This window comes from Heloderma suspectum, chromosome 6, assembly GCF_057233095.1.
Source record: "Heloderma suspectum isolate Gila_16-S chromosome 6, 16-S_ref, whole genome shotgun sequence".
Classification (NCBI taxonomy): Eukaryota; Metazoa; Chordata; class Lepidosauria; order Squamata; family Helodermatidae; genus Heloderma; species Heloderma suspectum.
This window is the reverse complement of record NC_139463.1, coordinates 105,370,548-105,392,007: the sequence shown is the minus strand read 5'-3', so window position 1 is coordinate 105,392,007 and position 21,460 is coordinate 105,370,548. Positions and strand designations below refer to the sequence as shown.

Sequence of the window (21,460 nt, the reverse complement as noted above, 5' to 3'; positions counted from 1 at the left end):
TCACCACGGGCTGCTGCCATTAAAAAATGGCTCAAAAAGGGTCCAGTTTAGCTTGATAAATTTGACGCTTTGAGCACTTCAGCGCTGCTATGGAGTGCCGTTTTATCCTCTCAAAGTTTCCACTGCCGAATTTGAAAAAAAATTGCCCTGCCCTGCTGTAGCTCCTCGCATGCATCTCCTACCCATGAGAAGGAAATGGACTGATTTTGATTTGCACGTTGCTGATATGAAAAAGGTGCCTCCTTGAAGGAGAGTTTGGATTCTTGGATTGGAGGTGGATCGTATACAGCATGAGAGAGAGCCAGAGTTGGGGGTTTGGAGGGCTGAGGTAAAGGAATATTAGAGTCAAAATATGCAACACACACACAACAATCCTATGCCTTTAGCAGATGGGTATAAAGGAATACTCTAATAGATGCAGCATTTCCCATTATGCTTTTTCATTGATGGAAGTAATAGAACCCTAAATAGAATATGGGGTTGGACTCAATGGCCTTGTAGGCCCCTTCCAGCCCTACTATTCTACTATTCTATGATTCTAGAACCCACCAAAACTCTTTCTTCTCCACGTCTCTCAATGGTTCAGGTGTCTTGTCCCATACTGTATGGCATATTGTGCAGTAGCCTCCATACCGTGGTACAAAGTGCATTAGAGTGAACTGAACCACACTAAAGTGTATTGAGGTGTATTGTATGTTAACTTGTAATCATAATTGAGAGGGAGATCTGGGGCTCCTGTGGTTTGCTTCTTGTACAATGAATGTATTGATTGTGATGGCCTGTGGTGTTTTTCTCCTCATTTGCAGGGGAAATGAAGACACCAAATATGAGGCCATTCATGAACAGCCTTACCCAGTTAGCAAAGCCAAGGCTGAGCAGCTGGTCATTGAAGCGAATGGACGACTGGTAAGCCAGACTCCTCTTTCAGTGTGGGATTAGAATGAGACAGTCTTGTGGCATCTTAAAGCTGAACAGATTTATTGTGACAGAAACATTTGTAGACTAGAACCTACTTCAGACCCATGAGGTGAATCCCCAGCATATTTATCTATATCTTAAGTAAGGATACATTTTGTGCCTCCAGTGCAGTGAAGTTCTTGCCCCAAGACAGCTCTTCCTCTGTTGCAGCAAAACAGTGAAGAGTCTTGCAGTGCCTTGAAGGCTGGCAAGGCTCCCCCTCTGCAGTGTATTTATGACAAGTCCTACCCTACCTTAAGGCAGGTGTGTCGAATCTCAGGCCTGCAGGCCAAATCCAGCCAGTCTGGGGTCCAAATCTGGCCCGCCGGGGTTTTCCAAATGGCTTCTCCAGGCTTTTGCACACACACACACCCCATTTTAAAAGCTTGAAATGCCACTCCTAAGGCTTTGTTCCTGGCAGTAAGAGCTTTACAATAAAATGTGCTGTTTACGATAAAATGTGCTGACTGGTTGGCCCCACCCCATTTGCCTTTGGCCCTGCCCACCATGGGAATGCAGCCTGCCAGAGCTTCGGCCCTCTGCTGAAAGAGGTTTGACACCCCTGCTCTGTTGAGTGCGCCAGGGGTTTTTCCTGTGTTATCCTCCCAATAACCCTGCAAGGTAGGTTAGGGCTTAGAGTGTGTGACTGGCCCCAAGTCACCCAGTGGGGCATCATAGCTGAGCAGGGATTTGAAACTTGGGTCCCCCAGCCTCAATCCAACACTTTAGCCTCTCTACTGCACTGGCTCCCTAACAAACCTTTCTGCCTCTTCTGTGCTAGATGGAAAATGGGAAGCAGTTGGTCACTTGCGCACTTCGGCCGACGGGCATCTATGGGGAAAACCATCTGCTGATGAAGGAATTTTATGAGAAAGGGCTACTCACAAAAAGGTGCATGATCCGAATCATCCCAGCCTTCACCGAACACGGCAGGGTCTATGTGGGTGAGTTACATGGATCAACAATACCATTCTTCTCTCTCTCTCTCTCTCTCTCTCTCTCTCTCTCTCACACACACACACACACACACACACACACACACACATACAATATCACCCTGAACTTTAGATGCCCTTTACCCTTGACTTAGCGCACAGATACCCTGGCGGTGTATGTCAGTTTTTGTAAAATCCTAAGAAAGTAAAACCTTTTAAGCTCCTGTCTCCACCCTCAAGTCCTTGCTGCTTGGCTCATGGCAAAATTTAAGCAATCAAATCAGAGCCTCTGTATTAAACTTAAGCAGCCAGACCTCTTAAATGTTCTTCCAAAAGCAACAAACAAGTATGAAGGCGGGGCGTTGTATTAACTTGAAGTATGCTGGGGGTATTTTGATGGAAACAGTGTCACAGTTCTGGGTCTGTTTTTACTTGTTTGCTAACCTCTGCAAAAGGGCGAGTTGCTCAAGATTGGAAAATGTGTGTGTATCTCCCCCAACATCCCCAAAAGGGGTTGGGGGGGGGGGAGGCTAAGAAAGATGCTTTTGTTCCTATTAATCATTCATCTCTTTTTAATTTTTTATCCACAAAAAAGACCAAGCAGCATCTTTAACAAATGCACAATCTAACGCACATCACAATATGAGCAAATGTGCTTGGATCAAGATATAAATACAGACATGCTCAGTCAGTTCAAAGCACTCTGCTTCACATTACGAATAAACAACTAATTATATTTGCACCCATATTGTTTCTCTCTCTTTTCATAAAAGCAACATAACAAGACAAGGCAAAACTTTCTTTTTCCTTTCACCTCTTACCTATCTGTATCTTTCTATGCTTAAACGTACATTTTTGGTTAATTTAGCAGTCTGGTTCCCAACGTTAAAGTGTTTCTCCTCCCCTGCCCCCCTTGTATGTGCCACTGCAGGCAACGTGGCTTGGATGCACCTGCTGGTGGCCCAGAAGATCCAGGAGTCCCCTTCAACCATTGGGGGGCAGATTTATTTCTGCTACGATGACTCCCCTTACAAGAGCTACGAGGACTTCAATATGGAGATTCTAGGCCCCTGCGGCTTCCGTCTCCTGGGCTCCCGACCCCTCATACCTTTCTTTCTCCTCTATTTAATGGCTCTGTTCAACAACCTCCTGCGATGGCTGCTGAAACCCTTCTGCACGTATGCTCCCATGCTCAACCCCTACACCCTGGCCATAGCCAGCACCACGTTCACCGTTCAGACAGACAAGGCCCAGAGACACTTCGAATACCAACCCTGCTACACCTGGGAGGAGAGCCGGAACCACACTGTCAAATGGCTTCAGGAAATTGATGCCCAGAGGCAAGCTGGGAAATAGACTGAGGCCAGAGGCAATGGACGGGAAATCCAGATCAGAGAGATGCCACCCAAAGCAAACCAAGCCTGGCCTTGCCCGCCATTGGAGCGTCTTGGGACATTTTCCACATACTTGCAAAACTGAGGCATGATACCATCTCCATTGACTCTGGCTCTGGTTTATTCTGTCCTGCAGTAATCACTTTATAAAGTACCGACATTTTGCCTTTTAGGTACAAAATGCCTTTTGTCATTTTGCACCTAAAACTTATTTAGTGCTGTTCAGAGATCAAAGAATGAGGTGGTCCCTGCCCGCAGACACAATGCGAAAGGAAAAAGGGAGAGGGGGGAGGAATTGGTGGATCTGTGGGGACCAGCTCCAGGATCCGAGACCATCCACTGGTTTTCCATATGAGAATTTGTGCACCAACTAAATCTGTTTTGGATGGGGTGGATCGATGCATATTTTAGTTACCACTATCTCCACCGTGAGTAGTGCACTTTTTCTGCCGATCCTCCTGTCTGTTTCCAGAATGAAGTCCTGATCCAGATTTTACTTTGGGCATGTTGCACATTCCAAATCCTCTCTGATGGGAGCTGTCCTCTTCCGCGTCTTGCTCCCATCCTAGTATTTTTCTTCCACTGCCTTGGCAATCTTGATTTAGCTTGCTGCAAATGAGTGAAACAGGAGAGTGTTGGGGTAGGGGTGGGGGGGTGAGGGATATATGCAATCTCATATTGCATCATTCCTTTCCTGTAGCAATATGGACACCCCCATTCCCCATCACTGCTATCTAATTCCAGGATTTTTCTTCCTACCTCAATCACCACTACATCACTGATTCCAGTGCAATAAGGTTCTCATGTAATCTTCTGATTTAATCTACTAGTGACAAGTTATCAGAGTGGGCAGAGAGATTTTGCTTAGAATTACAGAAGTTTGACAACTCCAGCTGTCTGGGACAAGCTTTTGATGTCATGATATACTTGTCACATTTTTTGCGGGGGGTGGGCATGTGCAATAGGAATATGACTGGAGAAATGTCTTCATTGGGTTACAGAAATTCCTTTCTTTTTAATTATTCTTACCAGAGTCCATGTAATGCTGGAGACACATGGGTACAGCCTAGGAGCTAAGAAGTGGTTCCTACAGATCAAGGGGTGGAGTCTGGATGGGGCAGATCTTAGTGGCGCTTGGTGGGAGCAGTGGCTGATGACGCTTGGCTGTTTGGGCGGGGGCAAGGGAGACGGAGGAAGGAGCCCAGACATTCCTGATGGCCACATGGTCTCATTTATTTAATTGCCCTAATTTGTCATCATTGGCCTTTATTACTGTATTTTAGCCAGTTGGTTTACATCTATTGGCCAGCAGCATTATTACTGTTTGCCTTGAGACCCTTAAACATTTACCCCTTCTTTTTCTTTAATTCCTTTCTTTTGTTCCCCTTCTCTTCTCTCACTTCTTTTCTTGCTAATTTCTAGAGAAAGGCATGGTTACAAGCCAGGATGTGTCAGGGTGGGTGATATTGAGGTAGAGGGTTCCCCTATAACAGTTGTTGTGAGTGAGGGGACAGGATGGTACGATGAGGAGGAAATGTCAAGGGAGCGGTGGGGGACCCACATGGTTACAAGCCATTTCCTTCTCTAATCCCCTCCCCATCCTGCAGGTTCCTGGTGGACTGGCTACTGCACCCTCAGGCCTGGTTGTGGCGCTGGTGAATGCCAGGTTGGTTCATAGCAAGACCTCATTCACCCTTGATTTGATCGGGGATGAGGGAGCCAACCTGGCATGCCTCATGGAGGCTGGGTGGGTGAGCTGGGCAGTGTAGGTATGACCCAGCTTTGCCCACCTGGTTACCTGGTGCAGCACCAGCCCAGACTACAGGGTGGCATAGTGAGGAATTGCTGTGATCCATAAAAGCTCAATCTCACCAGGCAGCCCCTCAGCCTGGGACAGGCGATGGGGGCCTGCACCTTCTATTGGGCCAAAGAGTCAGATTGGGGGTGCTGTTGGTGTACTGCCCATCGTGCTACCCAGAGGATTCTCTGACCAAGCTGGCTGAGGGGGCCTTGGATGTGGTGTTGGAGAACCCTGGGCTCTGGTCTTGGGAGACTTCAACATTTATGGCGGGGCTGTCTTAACAGGACCAGCTCAGGACTTCATGTCCTCCATGATAACCATGGGGCTGTCTCAGTTTGTCACCGGCCCAACACCGGTCATACCCTTGATCTGGCCTTGATCTCACACACCTTTGGGTGTGAGAGGGGTGGTCTGGATATTTGGGGGGTTGCCTTGGCCCCATGGCAACTGAATGTGGGGTGTCACAGAACACCACCATGTCCCCAATGTTATTTAATATCTATATGAAGCCGTTGGGGGCAGTCATCGGGATTTGGGACAAGGTGTCACCTGAATGCTGATGACACCCAGCTCCAGTTTATTGTCTTCAGTGGTATATAAATATCGCAAATTATAATAATCCTCCTGCCTGAGGAGGGGTGGCAGATGACATCATTGTCCCTATTATTCAGAAAGCCCTGGCCCTTGGACCCTGTGCCCTGGATGCACTACAACACTGGAGATTGCACCCTAGGGAAGAGGTGAATCCCCTGAACAGTCAGGTGAAATGCTGAGACCTGTCAGCCGTATCCGGTGTTGAGGTTTGCGTGAAAGGCAAAGGCCCAGCCGTGGCATGTGACTGTAGAGCTAAAAGGATGCAGAAAAGGGCAATGAAACTAACCAGGGTCTCTTCCATAAGAGGATGGGCTGAAGTGTTATGTTTTAGTTTAGGGGGGAAAAGGAGATTAAGTGTAGGGGAGATGTGATAACGGTATATAAAATTGTATGTGGTGTGGAGAAAGTGAAGAGAGTTTTTTCCTCCCTCCCATATAACACTAACGTTTCGGGATGGTCCCGCTGATTGGCAGGCGATTTGGGACAAACAAGAGAAAGCTCTTCACATGGTGCGTAGTGAATTGGCAGACTTTGCTGCCAGAAGATGTGGTTGCCACTGGCTTAGATGGCTTTTAAAAGGGGACTAGGCGAATCCATCATACGGCCGTCGATGGCTACTCGTCCTGATGGCTGTATGCAGCCTCCAGGTTCAGAGTCAGTGTGCCACCGAGGAGCAGAAGCAGGGAGTGCTATGGACTTCATGTCCTGCTTGTGGGCTTCCCAAGGGTGTCTGGTTGGCCACTGTGCCAACAGGATGTTGGACTAGATGGACCTCTGGTGTGATCCCCCAAGGGGCCCAAAATCCATGCAATAACACAGTGTATTTACTGATCCAATGTCTATTTTATGCAAATAAAGAAATACGTATTGAATTGTGGATGAATGTTGGCTTATGTTTTCTTCCAGGGCGTGGTGGTTGGGGGGCAAGTCTGGGGCACAATAGGGCCATGCAGGAATGGTGTCTGGAGATTGCAAAATGGAGACGTCGGTGCAAAGAGCTGCATGTTCATAACCCCATAAAAATCTCTTCTTTCCTGGGGAGGGGAACCTGTGGCCTCCAGATGTTGTTGGACTCCATTAGCCCCAGTCAATGTGACCAATGGTCAGGGGAGATGGGAGATAGAACATCTGGGGGATTCCAGGTTCCCCACCGCTGCTTTATCCCTTACAGCAGGGGTGTAGAACCTCAAAGCTGCAGGCCAAATCCAGCCCTCTGGGGTTCACCAGATGGCCACGCCCCCTTTCCACTGATCGCCAATCATTTGGCAGTTCCCGGCTTTTGCGTAGTGTTTCCCCCCTTTCTAGAAAGTTGAAATGCTTCTCCTAGTTCATAGTTACTGTCAGTAAGGGTGCAATCCTATGCATGTTTAGAAAGAAAAAAAGTCCTGGGGAATGCTGGGAGTTGTAGGACTTCCTTTCTGTCTAAACATGCATAGGATTGCGCCCCGAGAGCTTTAAGCTACAATATGCTGGTATGTTTGGCATTTTGGCCCTGCCTTTTGACTCCACCCCTTTTCCTTTCAGCCCCGCTCACCACTGGAGTGCCGTCCCTGAGGGCTTCTCCGAAGTGGAATTCAGCCTTCAGGCTGAAAGAGGTTCAACACCCCTAAGGTAAACACATTCAATGTGCAGAATGATGCATTTCCGGCTACCAGCTGTATATGTCTGGAAACCACCCAGGAGGAGACAGGCTCTCTCACAGCCCAGCTGAAGCAGGTATGACTCACTGAGGTCAGTGGGGCACCTTGTGAATTAATGTGCAGTAAAAGACCCATTGAACCTCAGATAGTCATCAATCATACATACCTTTCCACCAAAAACACACAGCCTCTATTGTGCAGGCTAAACAGATTGAATCACCAATAGCATTATCTAAAACTTGAGATGAATGCAAGGAGTCATTAATTTGGATTAGTCCTGATGTCTCAAAATCCAACTTTGGTGAAGAGAGAGAAACATGGGCATGCATGCATCAATACTCTGTGTTTTGTCTGAATACACATGTATTCATCTCAGGTCTGGCCAAAAGGTTGTGCTTACATGTGAAAGGGATGTCCACAATGCATGGATGTGAAAATATTACTGTCCGTGATGGGATCTGTCTAGCTTATGCAGTACTTACTTTTTTTAGAAAGAGCTGTTGGATGAATATCCCACCCCCTTTTGCCATCAGTATGTGACTATGTACATTTACTGATGAGTAGCCCCAATGACTTTGATGAGTCCTGCCTTTTCCAGCTGCACTATGTGAAAGAGCATCTCCTAGGTGACTTGGAAACATTTCTACATGTACAATGCCCAGTTGAAATATGCAACTCCTGTTAGTTGGAAATGCACCATTTTGCAACTTGCATGACCTTAGGCACTGCAATGTGGGCAGCTTTGGGTCAGGCAAGTGGAGTTCTAAGGGAGGCTGGTGTCCTGCTTTGACTGTAGCAAACTCTTACTGCAGTGAAATCAGCAAACATTCAAGCCTACATGTGGTTATCCAGTGGGGTTCAGGCTACAACAGGGGTGGTCTAAATCCAGACAGAAGTTGGAACACACTCAGCCAGACTAAGAGGATCAGGCATCATGGCGATCACTTGTGACCGAGTAAGATTGTCCTCCAAAGATAGAGTCTATATAGATAATTCTTTAAAAGGCAACAGCAAGAGTGGTCAAGATCACAAGCAAGTGGTCAAACACAGGAAATCCATTGGGTGCATTACACAATCCAGAAGCAGGGTTGTTAGGCAATCGAAAAGGTCAGGAAACAGCACCAATCACAGGGAGGCAACGTACACAGCACAGAGGCTGGGGGATAATGTTGTTCCAATGCTGGCTGGGTTTCCAGTGAAAGCTTTTAAGGTCAAAGCCTGCTGGATGCCACCCAGAGCTAAGCTGCAATAATCAAAGCTCCCTTTCCAGAGCCTTTCTCCTGAGGAGTCACTTTCTCCTGAGACCTTTGCTGGAGGAGAGCAGTCCTTTGCGCAGGAGCCCTACTAGCCTGTCACTCAAGGCAACGATGCCCCCGGGGGTCTGGGGGTTGCTCAGCCTCTGCCTCAGAGGCAGAGCCCCTTTCCCCTGTCAGGGATGGCTCTGCCACCTCCTCCTCCAAGGACTCATGCTCCTGCAGGTCTGGTGGAAGCTTTTGGGCTGGGGTGCCCTGGGCTCCTAGAGCTTCTAGTTCTTCCTCTTAGGAGTACTCCTCCAGTGGGGGCATGACAGCTGGGGACTTCACATTGTCATGCCAGTAACCTGTTTCGGGACAGGCAACGTGGTACCCGTGGGCACCAGTGTGTCCTTGGGCACTTTCCTTGGTGCCCACCATGGTACACTAACCCACTTTTTAAAAAAACAACTTATTTTCTTACTGGCAGCTGGGATCACTTCAGAGCAAAGTGAGGGCCTCCAGGTCCTGCCATCTTTCTTTCCCACGAATGCCTCTAAGCTACACACGGGGCTCAGAGGAATCCTTAGGACATGAAGGTGACAGGCAGCTGCAGGCCAGGGCTTTCCTCTGCAGCTCGCTCAGCCACCCAGAAAAAAACAGAAGGGGGGGGGGGCTCCTGTCTGATAAGCTGGGCAGGGGGGTGAGGCTAGGAAGGGCAGCAGGTAGCTGGTGGGGAGGGAGAGCAGCAGGAAGCCAGTGGGGGCTGGGAGAACCAGCTGGGAGCAACCGGGGGCGGGGATGTTGGGGAGGGTGGTGTGCTTGTATGTCTGAATGGATAGGGGCTGCCTGTGTGCGAGAACGGGGGAGAGAGAACGGGTTTAGGGGAGATTCTGGAGGCATCATCCCGAGTGTGAGAGAAAAAGAGCTGGGCGAATGAGTTGGCTGTCAGAGGAGGGAGGGAGAGAAAATGAGTTTCCCATCTGTGGCCCTTTTTCATGTTAAGATGTAGTCCCAGGCTGGGTGTGTGTGCACTGCAGTTCATCGGAAATACAGAGCAGGGGCCTTGGGAAAGGCACGCTCAGTGGGTCTCCTCCCTCCGTGAGGCCACCTTCTCATGGCCGTCATCACTAGCTGTTCCTCCTCCTCATCGGTGCTCCCACTTGCGTGCTTGACAGGCAGAGAGCCGGTGAGCAAGCAGGCGGTGGCGTCTGCTACCCCTCTCCACCACCATCACCGTTGTCTGGGCCAGAGAGAGAGGCAGGTGAAGAAGCAGGTTGCCAGTGTGAGGAGGAGGAGCAGGTCCAGGGAGCTTTTGCCTGTGGGCCCCTGCTGGGGTGTGGGCCCCCGGCAGGTGCCCATCCGTGCCGACCCTCAATGCCAGTCCTGACAGAGGAAACAAAGAACGTGCAGAATCCGCTTTCGTTTTTTAAGCAACATGTTTCTAGACTGTACTGGTTGTGGAGATATACTTGAAAGTGTGTGGGGTGTGAAATCTGGGGAGCCAGAGATGGCTGGACAAGATTTTCAGTGGTTAGAGGTCTGGGGGCAAGCGTTGGTATCCTGCATAGGTCATTGATTAGGAAAACTGCCATTGAAAGTCTCTGCCTCCGCAAAAGGTGTGCACAAAAAATGTGGCAAAGAGCCTTCATCAGCAGGGCTTGCATGGCGTGTGTGTGTGTGTGTGTGTGTGTGAGAGAGAGAGAGAGAGATCTGCTGACGTGATGAGACAAACATATTATAGCTTAACTACTGGTGCCATTCGCAAGGGACTACAGACAGGATCATGAAGAGAGGACCGGAAGATCATGGTCCATGAGGAAGTAGAAGAAGACATTTCTAAGGGAAGGTAGAAGTGGCTTGTGATCTAGATATAAACACAGAGGAACTGTTGCTGAAGATTTTTGAACTCACTGATTAGGGCTCACGTGTTGTTCCACTGAGCTTCCTATATTGCAGTCTTCACCAACCTAAACGTCCATTGGAAGTCAGCCATGTTCTGATGACAGGAGTGGGACTTTGGCCAAGGCTGGTAGTTTGCAGTGTACCCAGGAACAGAATGAAATGGAATCTGACAACTGACACAGAATCGTGAGAATCTCAGCTTTCTCTTGAAGGGAAAAAAAAAAGGTTCTAGTCCTTATTGTTGTGGAGTTCTGTCTGCAGTGTCTGAACAAAGATTCTAGCAGTCAGCACATGGAGGTGTTGTATCCTGGCCATGTCAGTGGCTGGAGTCTTCTTCCAGACATTGCTAGAACATTTCCACAACAATAAGGGCTAGAGCCTTAAAAAAAAAAAAAATCAGTATAGCTAGCTTTGCACCCTTGAAGAGTTTTCAAAATGGGATATGCAGCCTGATCTGAAGCATACTGACTTGCCATTGAGCTCGATGGGACTTCTTCCAAGGCTGGTTTATCCAAGATTGCAAGCTTAACGGATGCATTGGGGGGGTATTTGGGTCCTTCTGTCCCTTTTGCCTTTGAGTCCTCCCTACCCCCACCCCGCCAAGGGCTGCTGCTACCACCACTAGCCAGGGGCCTTTGGAAGCCAAGCACCTTTGTCTTTCACCAGGAAGTTGCTCCAATCCATCCCCAGTTGCTTATAAAACAAACAACCCTTTCCACATCTGACCTAGTCTTGGGACCCAGCACCTGGGGGGTCTGATCTCCCCCTCTCATTAGCCTATGGGTGAGATGGAATGGGGTATTTCAAAACCAACATTACAGCTGACTGCAAACAACGTGGAACTGGAGCAGTTCCAGCAGCAGCTCGGGAAGGAGGAATGTTCGCTGTCACACCATCCGTTGCGCCAACAGCCAAGGCCTCTCGGTACTTCTTGGAATAATATCGTTGCAAGACTTAGGGGAAAGATGAGTCCAGTGGATGACTTTTGTCCAAATGTGGGCCAGCCCAATTGAATAGGCAGCCCAGATGTCTGTTGTACTTGGGGTAGTGAAGTTCAAGAGGCACTGGGCAGCTCCCTCAAGAATGTATCCCCAGGTTGGGGGGTCCACCCACAGACACCTAGCTTTCCTGCAACCACTGAGACACTGCCAGCATTACAAACAAATGTTGGCTTTTAATTGTCATGGCTTCCCCTAAAGCATCATGGGGATTTTGCTTGGGCAGGGCACCAAGATGTCTGTGAATGGTCTCCACCATTCCACTGCCCTTAGTTCCCAGAACGAATGGCTGTTAGACTGGTCTAGGTCCATTGTGTAGATGTCCCTTAGTAACCTTACACTGAAGTGATCGTCAAGATCCCAGCTTAGCTGGCTCTCTAGTCACTGCGTCCTTCATCAGGGAAAGGAATTATTCCCTTATTTATTTGCAGTATTTCTACCCCACTCTTTAAAAAAGATTAGTCATGGGACAGTCCTTGCCCTCAGGCTTACGATCTAACAGAGAGGACAGGAAAGGAAAGAGGATTTGGAGAAAAAAGCAAAACTCAGGCACCAGTCCTTTGTTTCACAGTTCTAACAGGTGTGCATTCTGGCAGGGAATAGCAAAACAAGCGCCCTGCAGCTCGTCCTTCTCGGGACACTGTATGGGGTTAGGCTGGTCTCCCCCTTGCCATGCTGTTCTTCCTGGGAGATGGCCCTTGCTTCCCTGGCAGTTTGGACGGCTTTGCAGTGTCGCAGCAGCAGTGGCCTGCTTAGGGGTGGCGCCAGGAGCAGCTGACCCTGGCTAGCCTTGTCCTAACCTGTCCCGTAAATCCCACGGTCTGTTATTCCTCCTCAAATTTCCTTGCCCTACACCCATGACTCTGTCTTTAGGGACCCGTTTGTGCAGCGACTGGCCTGCTGAGGAAGCTCTGAACTGCTGCCCTGTGACCCCAGCGCATCCCAAAGGGCTCTGAGGATGTCCAAGGATGCCCGCTTGCTTCAGACAGGTCACTGGCCAGCCCTGCTGGGCCTCTCCGTTCCCTGCGTCCAACTGAGTCACCTAGAAATGCAGCCAACATTCTCCTACATCTGCATATTGCAGGGGGATGGACAAGCACTTGTGGCGGACAAGCTGTCTTTTGGGGTCTCGCCTGCCATGACTGTTCTTCGTAGTCAGGGACCCCAGTAAGCTTCCAAGAGACCCCAAGGTGCCCTGGGACAGTATGAGAAAGCACCACTCTCTGGCATTGTGGCCTGGGCAAACACTGGCCCCTAGTGGCATGGTTTTGCCAGTACGTGACCGGTTCTGATCGCAGCAGCACCGCCACCACCATGGGGTCTTGAGCAGGGTTCGTTGCCCCTCTCTTCCCCTTACGCTAAAACAATTGGGGCAGAGAAGTAGCAGGACAGGATTAGAAAGCCATGTGTTGATTCTGGGATGGAAAGCAAACAGGCAAACAGTTTGCAGGCTGTCAATAAGGCATAGTCAGATAGAAACACTAGGTCACCTCTGGCTGGACGTCAAGTGATATGTAAGCTGTCAAATGTTATGGGCGGTGATGCCACCTGCCTTTCATTGTCTTCTCCTCTCCACCCACACAGGAAAGTGCAGGAGGACTGACTCCCCCCCCCCAATTTAATGATGAACTAGACAGACATATGGGGAATATCTGGATGCTTTTACATAATCTAGTATGGAAGAACATGGATTCCTGGACACATTAGCTTTATAAATTAGAAGAATCTAGATTCTAGCCCTCATGAGCATAGAGGATGATTTGGCCATGCTGAGGCTGTGTTTATAATAAAATATGCTCACACTTTTAGTGCCCTCCATGGCTATCTTTCTCTCTCACATAGCTTCCAAGAGGTCCTTATGTCATAGACTTATTAGGCTGGGTGGGAATGAAAGGTGGTTGAATGCAGCAGCTTGTTCCAAGGCGTGTTTACTTGGCAGGTAAGTCGCGCTGAATGCACTGGAATGTCCTCCTCGGAAATTATACACAGGCTCAAGCTGTCCATCCCATATAATCCAGGCAGAGAATGTGCTCCCAACCAGGGGCAGACCCAGATGACAAGCAAATACGCCAAGTCCCACACTGCAGGGGAAGCATTCTCCCTCCCCACATTGCTCCTATGATCTGGTGGAGAAATTATTGTCCTGACCCCAAGAAGGCTTTTAAGAGTGATTCATAACTGTGGTACTGGGTTATACTCGAATCCCCATTCTTCAGTGATGTTGTTAGGAATTAGGAATGTGGGAAGCTGCCTTACACAGAGCCAGGCCACACATCTAGCTCGGCATTGTTGACATTGGGCTGATTTACATGTAACCACAGCCCACGGGTTAAACAACCCATGGGCTGGCGTGGATGCGTGGGAGCGAGCAGGCGCACCGCCTACAGCGTGCTCACCATGTCTGCTTTTTACTCCGCAACCCACAACCAGCTCCTTCGTAGGATGCTGAATGTGTCACCCAAAGCTGGAGTGCTGGGTTGGTTGGGGGCTAAACCAGTGGAGGCTGGTGGCTCCGCTGTCAGTGGGGTGTTGAATCCTCTCTGAATTTCAGCCAGAACCCACCAGAACTCTAAAGGGGCGATCCAAGGCGGATCGTTGCTTTAGAGTTCGGACTGACACCTGGAACAGATTCACTGCCCCACTGGATTCGGAGCCACCAGCCTCCACTGCGGCTAGCAAAGCATGGGTGAACTGCTGGGTGGTTTCGCCCCTAAACACCCAGTGGTCTGAGTTTGGATGACACACACGAGTATGAGGATTAGAAGCTCCAAAAGATTCTTAGGATGCCAAATACCACATTGTGTACATCCATCCATGCACCACAAGCAAAGATTGCACAGAACTCTCCACCAAACAGAGCTCTCCTGTTTTACATAAAGATAACTGATCAAATGTCCAGTTCAAGACAATTGGACCCGATTTAGCCCTTGAAGTGAGAGTGGATCTCTCTCTCTCTCTCTCTCTCTCCCCCTCCCCCTCCCTCCCTCTCTCTCCCCCCCCCCCGTATTTCTCTGTTCCATACTTCTCATTTATTTTTCAAACAAGAAATAACATTATTGGATGAGAAATAGCTAGCAGCATGCATTACTGACAACCAGCAGAAGGCAATCAATCAGTAAGATGATCCAGGAATCATAGAATCATAGAATAGTAGGGCTGGAAGGGGCCTATAAGACCATCGAGTCCAACCCCCAGCTCAGTGCAGGAATCCAAGTCAGAGCATCCCTGACACATGGCTGTCCAGCCTCGTCTTGAATGCCTCCAGTGTGGGAGAGCCCACCACCTCCCTAGGTAACTGGTTCCATTGTCGTATTGCTCTGACACTCAGGAAGTTTCTCCTGATGTTCAGCCGGAATCTGGCTTCTTGTAACTTGAGCCCATTGTTCTGTGTCCTGCATTCTGGGATGATTGAGAAGAGATCCTGGCCTTCCTCTCTGTGACAACCTTTCAAGTGCTTGAAGAGCACTATCCTATCTCCCTTCCTCTTCTCAAGGCTAAACATGCTCAGTTCTTTCAGTCTCTCCTTTCCAGTCCCCTGATCATCTTCATCGCCCTCCTCTGATCCCTCTCCAGTTTGTCTGCATCCTTCTTAAAGTGTGGCACCCAGAACTGGACACAGTACTCCAGATGAGGCCTAAGCAGTGCTGAGTAGAGGGGAACTAGTACTTCACGTGCTTTGGAAGCTATGCTTCTATTAATGCAGCCCCAAATAGCATTTGCCTTTTTTGCAGCCACATCACATTGTTGACTCATATTCAGCTTGTGATCTACAACAATTACAAGATCCTTCTTGCTTGTAGTGTTGTTGAGCCAAGTATCGCCCATTTTGTAACTGTGCATTTGGTTTTTCCTAGCTGCAGAACTTGGCATTTATCCCTGTTAAATTTCATTCTGTTGTTTTTGGCCCAGCGCTGCAGCCTACCAAGTTCACTTTGAATTTTGTTTCTGTCTTCCAAAGTATTAGCTATCCCACCCAGTTTTGTGTCATCTGCAAATCTGAGAAGCATTCCCTGCACCTGCTCCTCCAAGTCATTAATAAAAATGTTGATGAGCACTGGGGCCAGGACTGAGCCCTGTGGTACCCTGTTTGTTACCTCTACCCAGATTGAGAAGTTCCCACTGATAAGCACGCTTTGAGTCCAATTCTGTAGCCAAATGTGGATCCACCTGATCATTGTTTCATCTAGCCCACTTTGAGCTAGTTTGCTCATTGGTATATCATGGGGCGTTTTGTCGAAAGCTTTGCTGAAGTTGAGGTATATTATGTCCACAGCGTTCCCACAGTCCACAAGGAAGTCCACAATCTGATCAAAAAATAAGATCAGATTAGTCTGGAAGATTCTGCCTGGGAATCAGGCTTCCTGCACTGAGCAGGGGGTTGGACTTGATGGTCTTGTAGGCCCTTTCCAACCCTATGATTCTATGATTCAAATCCATGTTGGCTTCGAGTAATCACTGCATTGTTTTCAAGGTGCTTACAGACCGATTGCTTTAGAATCTGCTCCAGAATTTTCCCAGGGATTGATGTCAGACTGACTGGTCTGTAGTTCCCAGGTTCCTCCTTTTTGCCCTTTTTGAAGATAGGGACTGCATTAGCCCTCCTCCAGTCATCTGGCACTTCACCCATCCTCCATGATTTCTCAAAGAGAATAGACAGCAGTTCTGAGAATTCTTCTGCCAGTTCCTTTATTACTCTAGGATGCAGTTCATCTGGCCCTGGAGATTTGAACTCATTCAAAGTAATTAGGTGTTCCTTGACCATCAATCTCAAGCTGCAATCCTGCCCCTTCAGCCTGTACTTCACCTTTGCTGGGGGGTCATAGACCCTCTTTTGGGAGAAGACTGAGCCAAAGTAGGAATTCAGCACTTCTGCCTTTTCTTTGTCATCTGTTCTCATTTTGCCATTCTTATTTAATAGGTGAACCAATGTTTCTTTCCTCTGTCTTTTACTATGCACGTATCCGAAGAAAGCCTTTTTGTTGCTTTTAGCAACCCTCGCTAACCTCAGCTCATTCTCAGCTTTAGCCTTCCTGATGCCATCCCTGCAATTCTGGGCTACCTGCCTGTACTCTTTCTTTGTAGCTTGGCCTTCCTTCCACTTCCTATATGTGTTCTTTTTTGTTTTCAGGTCATCTCTAAGCTTTTTGTGAAGCCACATTGGCTTCTTCTGTTATCTTCCACCCTTTTTTCTTGTTGGAATTGTTTGTAATTGTGCTTTTAGAATGCCTTTTTTTTTCCCCCCCGCTCCCACCCATCTTGGACTCGTTTTCTCATTAGAGTCGCTTGCCCTGGGTCCTTGCTTATCATTGTTCTAAGTTCATTAAAATTGGTTTTCCTAAAATCCAGTGTTTGTGTTTGGCTAGGGTTCTTCTAGGGTGTAACTTGGCCCTGCTGCATGGATGGAAACATGCCGTCAGTGCTGATGAGAGAAGGCCTCGGCAAGTGTGCATCACACAGCAGAAGGATTGTTCCATGCGCCTCATTGCCCAAGGGAAGGGGTAGGTGTGCCTTTGCTCGGGGGCTCAGCTCTGCTTTGGGTGGGACCCTGGTTTGGAGGAAAAGGCTATGCTTCTCCCCTCTCCCCGTGGAGTAGAGAGAGCTCCAGAGAACACTTTGCCTCGAATGAAATGGTTTGATGTCCAAGAAAAGAGGTCAGTGAGGGTTGCCAACTGGCCCGGATAAGGGAAAATCTATCTATCTATCTATCTATCTATCTATCTATCTATCTATCTATCTATCATCTATCACCTGGTCTGTACTATTAACAGAGAGCTGATCAGCAGAGATCAGCAGGCAAAGCTTTTCATGGCATGGATATCCTAAGCATTCTCGTCTGTGAATAGCTGCAGATCACACTGCTGTTACAGCAGGGTTGAGGAGCTTCAAGCCTGTAAAATCCAGACTACCTGGGGTCCCAGTCCAGCCCTCTGGTTTTCCGGACACCCTGGCCTCTTTGCCCCCGCTGCCGATAGTTTGGTGGCTTCCCGGCTTTTGCATTGTGCCCCCCCCCCCCCCGTTGAAATGCCTCTCCTGGCAGTAAGAGCTTTCAGCTACAATAGGCAGGCATTTGGGGTATGTTGTCCCTGCCCCTTTTGCCTCCGGCCCCGCCCACCACTGAAGTGCAGCCCCCAAGAGCTTCTCTGACACTGAATTCAGCCCTGGGGCTGAAAGTGGTTCAGCATCCTTGTATTAAAAGGAGAGCCTCAGGGCTGGATCAAAAGCTGGCAACTCTAGGCTTAAGGCCTACCTGGATGCCACGTCCTGAGAGCTCCACCCTTACCCTGAGATGAGCACGGACAGTGATGGCCGGGGGGGGGGGGTAGCAGGATGCCCTCAATCCCCCCACACACACTTCCTCGCCACTACCTCCACTGCTCTTTTGCTTGCCCTCTCCCTGTGGGCCCACTCTGCACTCAGAGGGAGAGTGCAACGTGGGCAGTGCCATCTCCCTGCTTATGCTCACAGAGGGCAAGCAAACTGGCAGCAGCAGCGAAGATCAGGAGCAGCGGAGCTGAGAAGCTCAGGAGGTTAGCAATGCCCCCCCGCCTCCCCGAAGAGGTTCGGGCCTCAGCAGAAGCCCAACAATGCCGACCTCTGACACCAGCTGTTCGGAAACTGGCTGGAAAATAGTTTTTACTCGGGGGTGAGAGGAGGTACTCTGCACATACTCAGAAACCCCCTCCTCTTCGTAACCAATCTGTATGTTCCAGGGCCTTGGTTCTAAAATTGCACCTTGATCCATGCTTGAGCCCTGAGTTTGAGCGTATCCACACTTACAATTTTACCCTAGCTTAGGGTGCAATCCTATGCCTGTTTAGACAGGAAAAAAAAAGTCCTACAACTCCCAGCACTCCCCAGGCAGCGTGGCTTGGCTGGAGAATGCTGGGACTTGTAGGACTTTTTTTCTGTCTAAACAGGCATAGGATTGTGCTTTCAATGGTCATTCCCTCCCTGCCCCCTAAAACCTGTCTAGTATTGTGAGGGAAAGTTAGGAGTCTCTTAACGGAGCAGTTTCAGCACCTTCAACAGACTACAACACTTTGTGGGGAGGGGGAAGGAAGGACAATTAAACTGGTATAAAACCAATGTAAAGTCAGTAGTGGAGGCAGAAGCTCAACGCCAGCTCCGTCTCTTTCTGAAGGCCAAAAGTTCAGCCCAGAAGTAGTAGATGTCTCTGGGGGTAGGGACATAAGTGGGGAAGGCTGCAGGCTCCCACATCTTTTCAAGCTGCTCACAAATCCTTAAAGCCTGGTCTACACATGCAGCAGACAGAGGCGATAAGAATCCCAAGATGGTAGAGTACGGGTGGAGGATGCCATTTTTTAAAAAAACACTTCCATGTAAAAACAACACCCCGAATTAAAATAAAATAGCACAGGAGTGAGAAAGGTTAAAGCCAAGCTTGCTTCCTGTTGTACTAGTTTTCTGTTTGCAGAGTTTTTCACTTAGGACAGCATTCAAAAATGTCACTCCCCAGTTGTTCTCTGCAGTGGTACGGTCCATTTGTGGACCATATCACTGCAGACTGCAAGTGGGGAGTGACATTTTGGAATGCTGTCCTAAGTGAAAAACTGTCTTTGCTGGGTGCTAGGTTCAAGACCCGTCTGGGGGGGTGGGGAAAGGACCTCCTTATTGGTCCCTGAGTTTAACACTAGCATGGTGGGCAGAAATCAGACAGGTGCAGCCTTTCTGTGCATGAAAGTCCAGTGAGAGGTTGGGGGAGTTCTACCGGCAGAATTTCTGCCTGACAGGTGGCTGTTAAAAGTCACAGCAGTCCTGTCACAGGATCAAAAGGGGAAGTCCTGAAGGCAGGTTGGATTGGGATTATTAGGGGACCAAGCAGGACAGGAATTTCAGTACCATTTTTTGTATTATAATTGTGCCAGCTGTTTCCCATTAAGATTACCTACTTGCTTTTGAGGGGCTGGGATCTTGAATTCTGTCTCAGATTTTTCTTCTGGGTTGAGGTCTCTTTGCTCTCTCCCCCGCCCCACTTTTATTGCTGTAACAGGAGGGTGGCCAAATACCCATCTAGCCTGAAAATCTAGCCTGACCTGCTCCTGTGCCTTTAAACAAGTAGCCAGATCTGCTGCATTCAACTGGTAAAGGTTTTCATTCATGGCACAGAGATGAACATTAAACCTCTGCTAATCTCTGGGAAAGATCACACTGCTTTGAAAGGCACAACAGGAGCTTATTCAAAAGCTGGCAGCTGTCACCTGCTGCCTTTTACTGGAACTCTGTCCATCCTTTTTTAACCAACTCCTATAATTCTACTTTCCACAGGCAAAAGGACTCAGAGCTTAAATGAAATTCTTATTATGAAGACAGCCGAGACTGCTCATCCCATCCCTGGAGGGCAGGAGGAAGCCCGTGTCGCTTATAGGCCATGGCTCCAGCCACAAACCTGACTTCTGTATTTATTTGCAGATTTAATTCACCGCCAACGAACACCAGAGGGCAGTAGGACAATATGGACAGCAAAATCACTGCATGAAGAAACTAGGCTTCCAGGCGCTGGAGCCTAAAAATAAGACAAGACTTCAAGGAGGAAAAAAAGAAAGGGTGGTGGTGGAAAGGAGAGAGAGAATATTTTTAAACCATGTTTATTAAAGCCAGAGGGCAGTAGGGCAGTATACCTGGGAATGGACAGAATGCTGGGTGCCCGCGATCATATAAGCAAGGAGGCTGGCGCAGGCCCGAATCAAGGGTTGGCGGATGAGAATGTGTGGGGCCGGGCCTGCTGTTTGACAGCTTGTATAACTGTCTGGAGCGTTGGCTTTTCTCGAGAGGGATGGGGGCGGCCTGCAGCCGGCTGCTGCACCTGCCTCTCCCTCTATTTTTATTTGTGCTTGTTTGCTTATTTGGATTAGACAGCCAGGACAAGAATGCTTTGCTGACCTCTCCTCCATTTGCTTTTAGGGAAAAAAGAGAAAAAAAAGATGGGATTTAGTTCCTTGAGCGATGAGCCTTCCTCCCCTCCCCAGTGCTGGAAAGCACTTCCCCTCCTGATTTTTAATGCAGAAAGTGGCACTAAAGTTCCTTGCCCTCAGCATTGCTTGCCTCCATTTTTATTATTTTTTAATGAATACATTGCTTTTGGAAGTAGGATCACCAACTGAGCAGGAAAAAAACAAAACCACACTAGCTCTTGTGCCTCCAGAAATCAGCAGGTGTGGTTTTTCAGGACATGGAGAGAATGGCCCCTGAGAAGATCTCTGTATGGACTGATTGGACGTGGCGCATGGGGAACATTCATGTTGTGCGTGGCACGAGGCAAGTGATTGTTTGGAGCAGGATATATCTGGGAGAGTGCCCAAGAAGCTGCATGCCTCCAGATGTGCCCCCTCCAGACTGCAAAGGATCTTGGGGGGAATCCTCTGGGATGATCTGCACATCTGCCAGAGACGGCAAAGGATCTAGGGCTGGCCCCGGTTCTTGGAAGAGTGCCGAGTTCACAAAGGGACACGGGCAAGGAAGAGTTCTCTAGGAACCAGGCTTCATAGGACACTGGACCAAGGCTGTGTATGACTCTGCACTTCTTGAGGAAGACAATAAAGATTCTGTATATAAGTTACCCAAATTCTGAATCCAAGAAAACCTGTGGCCTCTAAGGAATGAAACTGATGGATTTAGACACACTCAGCTCTCTCTTGCACTGTGACTATGAAGTACACTGAGCTTATTTGGATATGTGTCCTCATGCCGGAGGACTCATGCGTACCAGTACTCACCAGTTTTCTTTAAAAATGAAAGTATCCAACCACAGCTGGAGCCCCTACTGCAGTACCCTGCCATTTTCATGTTGTTTTGCTTTATAAAGTATGTTTTATTCTTTGGGGCTGTGCACCCCCCTCTCCACTGCTGGAGTGCACATCTCCTCCCAGTTTTAACAGGAGTGGGCTGCACTAGAGCTGCCTGCTCGCAGCACAGTGCTTACGTCTCCACCCTCGCAGAGAAGCTGCTTGTGTCCATAGGGTGGGGTTGCAATATTGTGTTACAGG

The 21,460-nt window shown here is 48.7% G+C and overlaps 2 protein-coding genes across 3 annotated transcripts in view; one reads left to right on the top strand and one right to left on the bottom strand.

Moving 5' to 3' along the window:
* The window catches only part of HSD3B7 (hydroxy-delta-5-steroid dehydrogenase, 3 beta- and steroid delta-isomerase 7), a 56,584-nt gene extending 50,026 nt beyond the window's left edge, over positions 1-6,558 (top strand). The window contains exons 5-7 of the mRNA XM_084806063.1: positions 807-906; positions 1,739-1,901; positions 2,824-6,558. Of these exons, the coding sequence (XP_084662189.1) occupies positions 807-906; positions 1,739-1,901; positions 2,824-3,248 (688 nt within the window). The 3' untranslated portion in view covers positions 3,249-6,558. The remainder of the gene's footprint in view (positions 1-806; positions 907-1,738; positions 1,902-2,823) is intronic.
* A 13,497-nt stretch (positions 6,559-20,055) lies between these two features.
* STX1B (syntaxin 1B) overlaps positions 20,056-21,460 on the bottom strand; it is a 95,416-nt gene continuing 94,011 nt past the window's right edge. For both annotated transcript variants that reach the window (XM_084806044.1, XM_084806046.1), the window contains one exon: positions 20,056-20,371. In XM_084806044.1, coding sequence (XP_084662170.1) covers positions 20,066-20,371 — 306 coding nt within the window. In that variant the 3' untranslated portion in view covers positions 20,056-20,065. The remainder of the gene's footprint in view (positions 20,372-21,460) is intronic.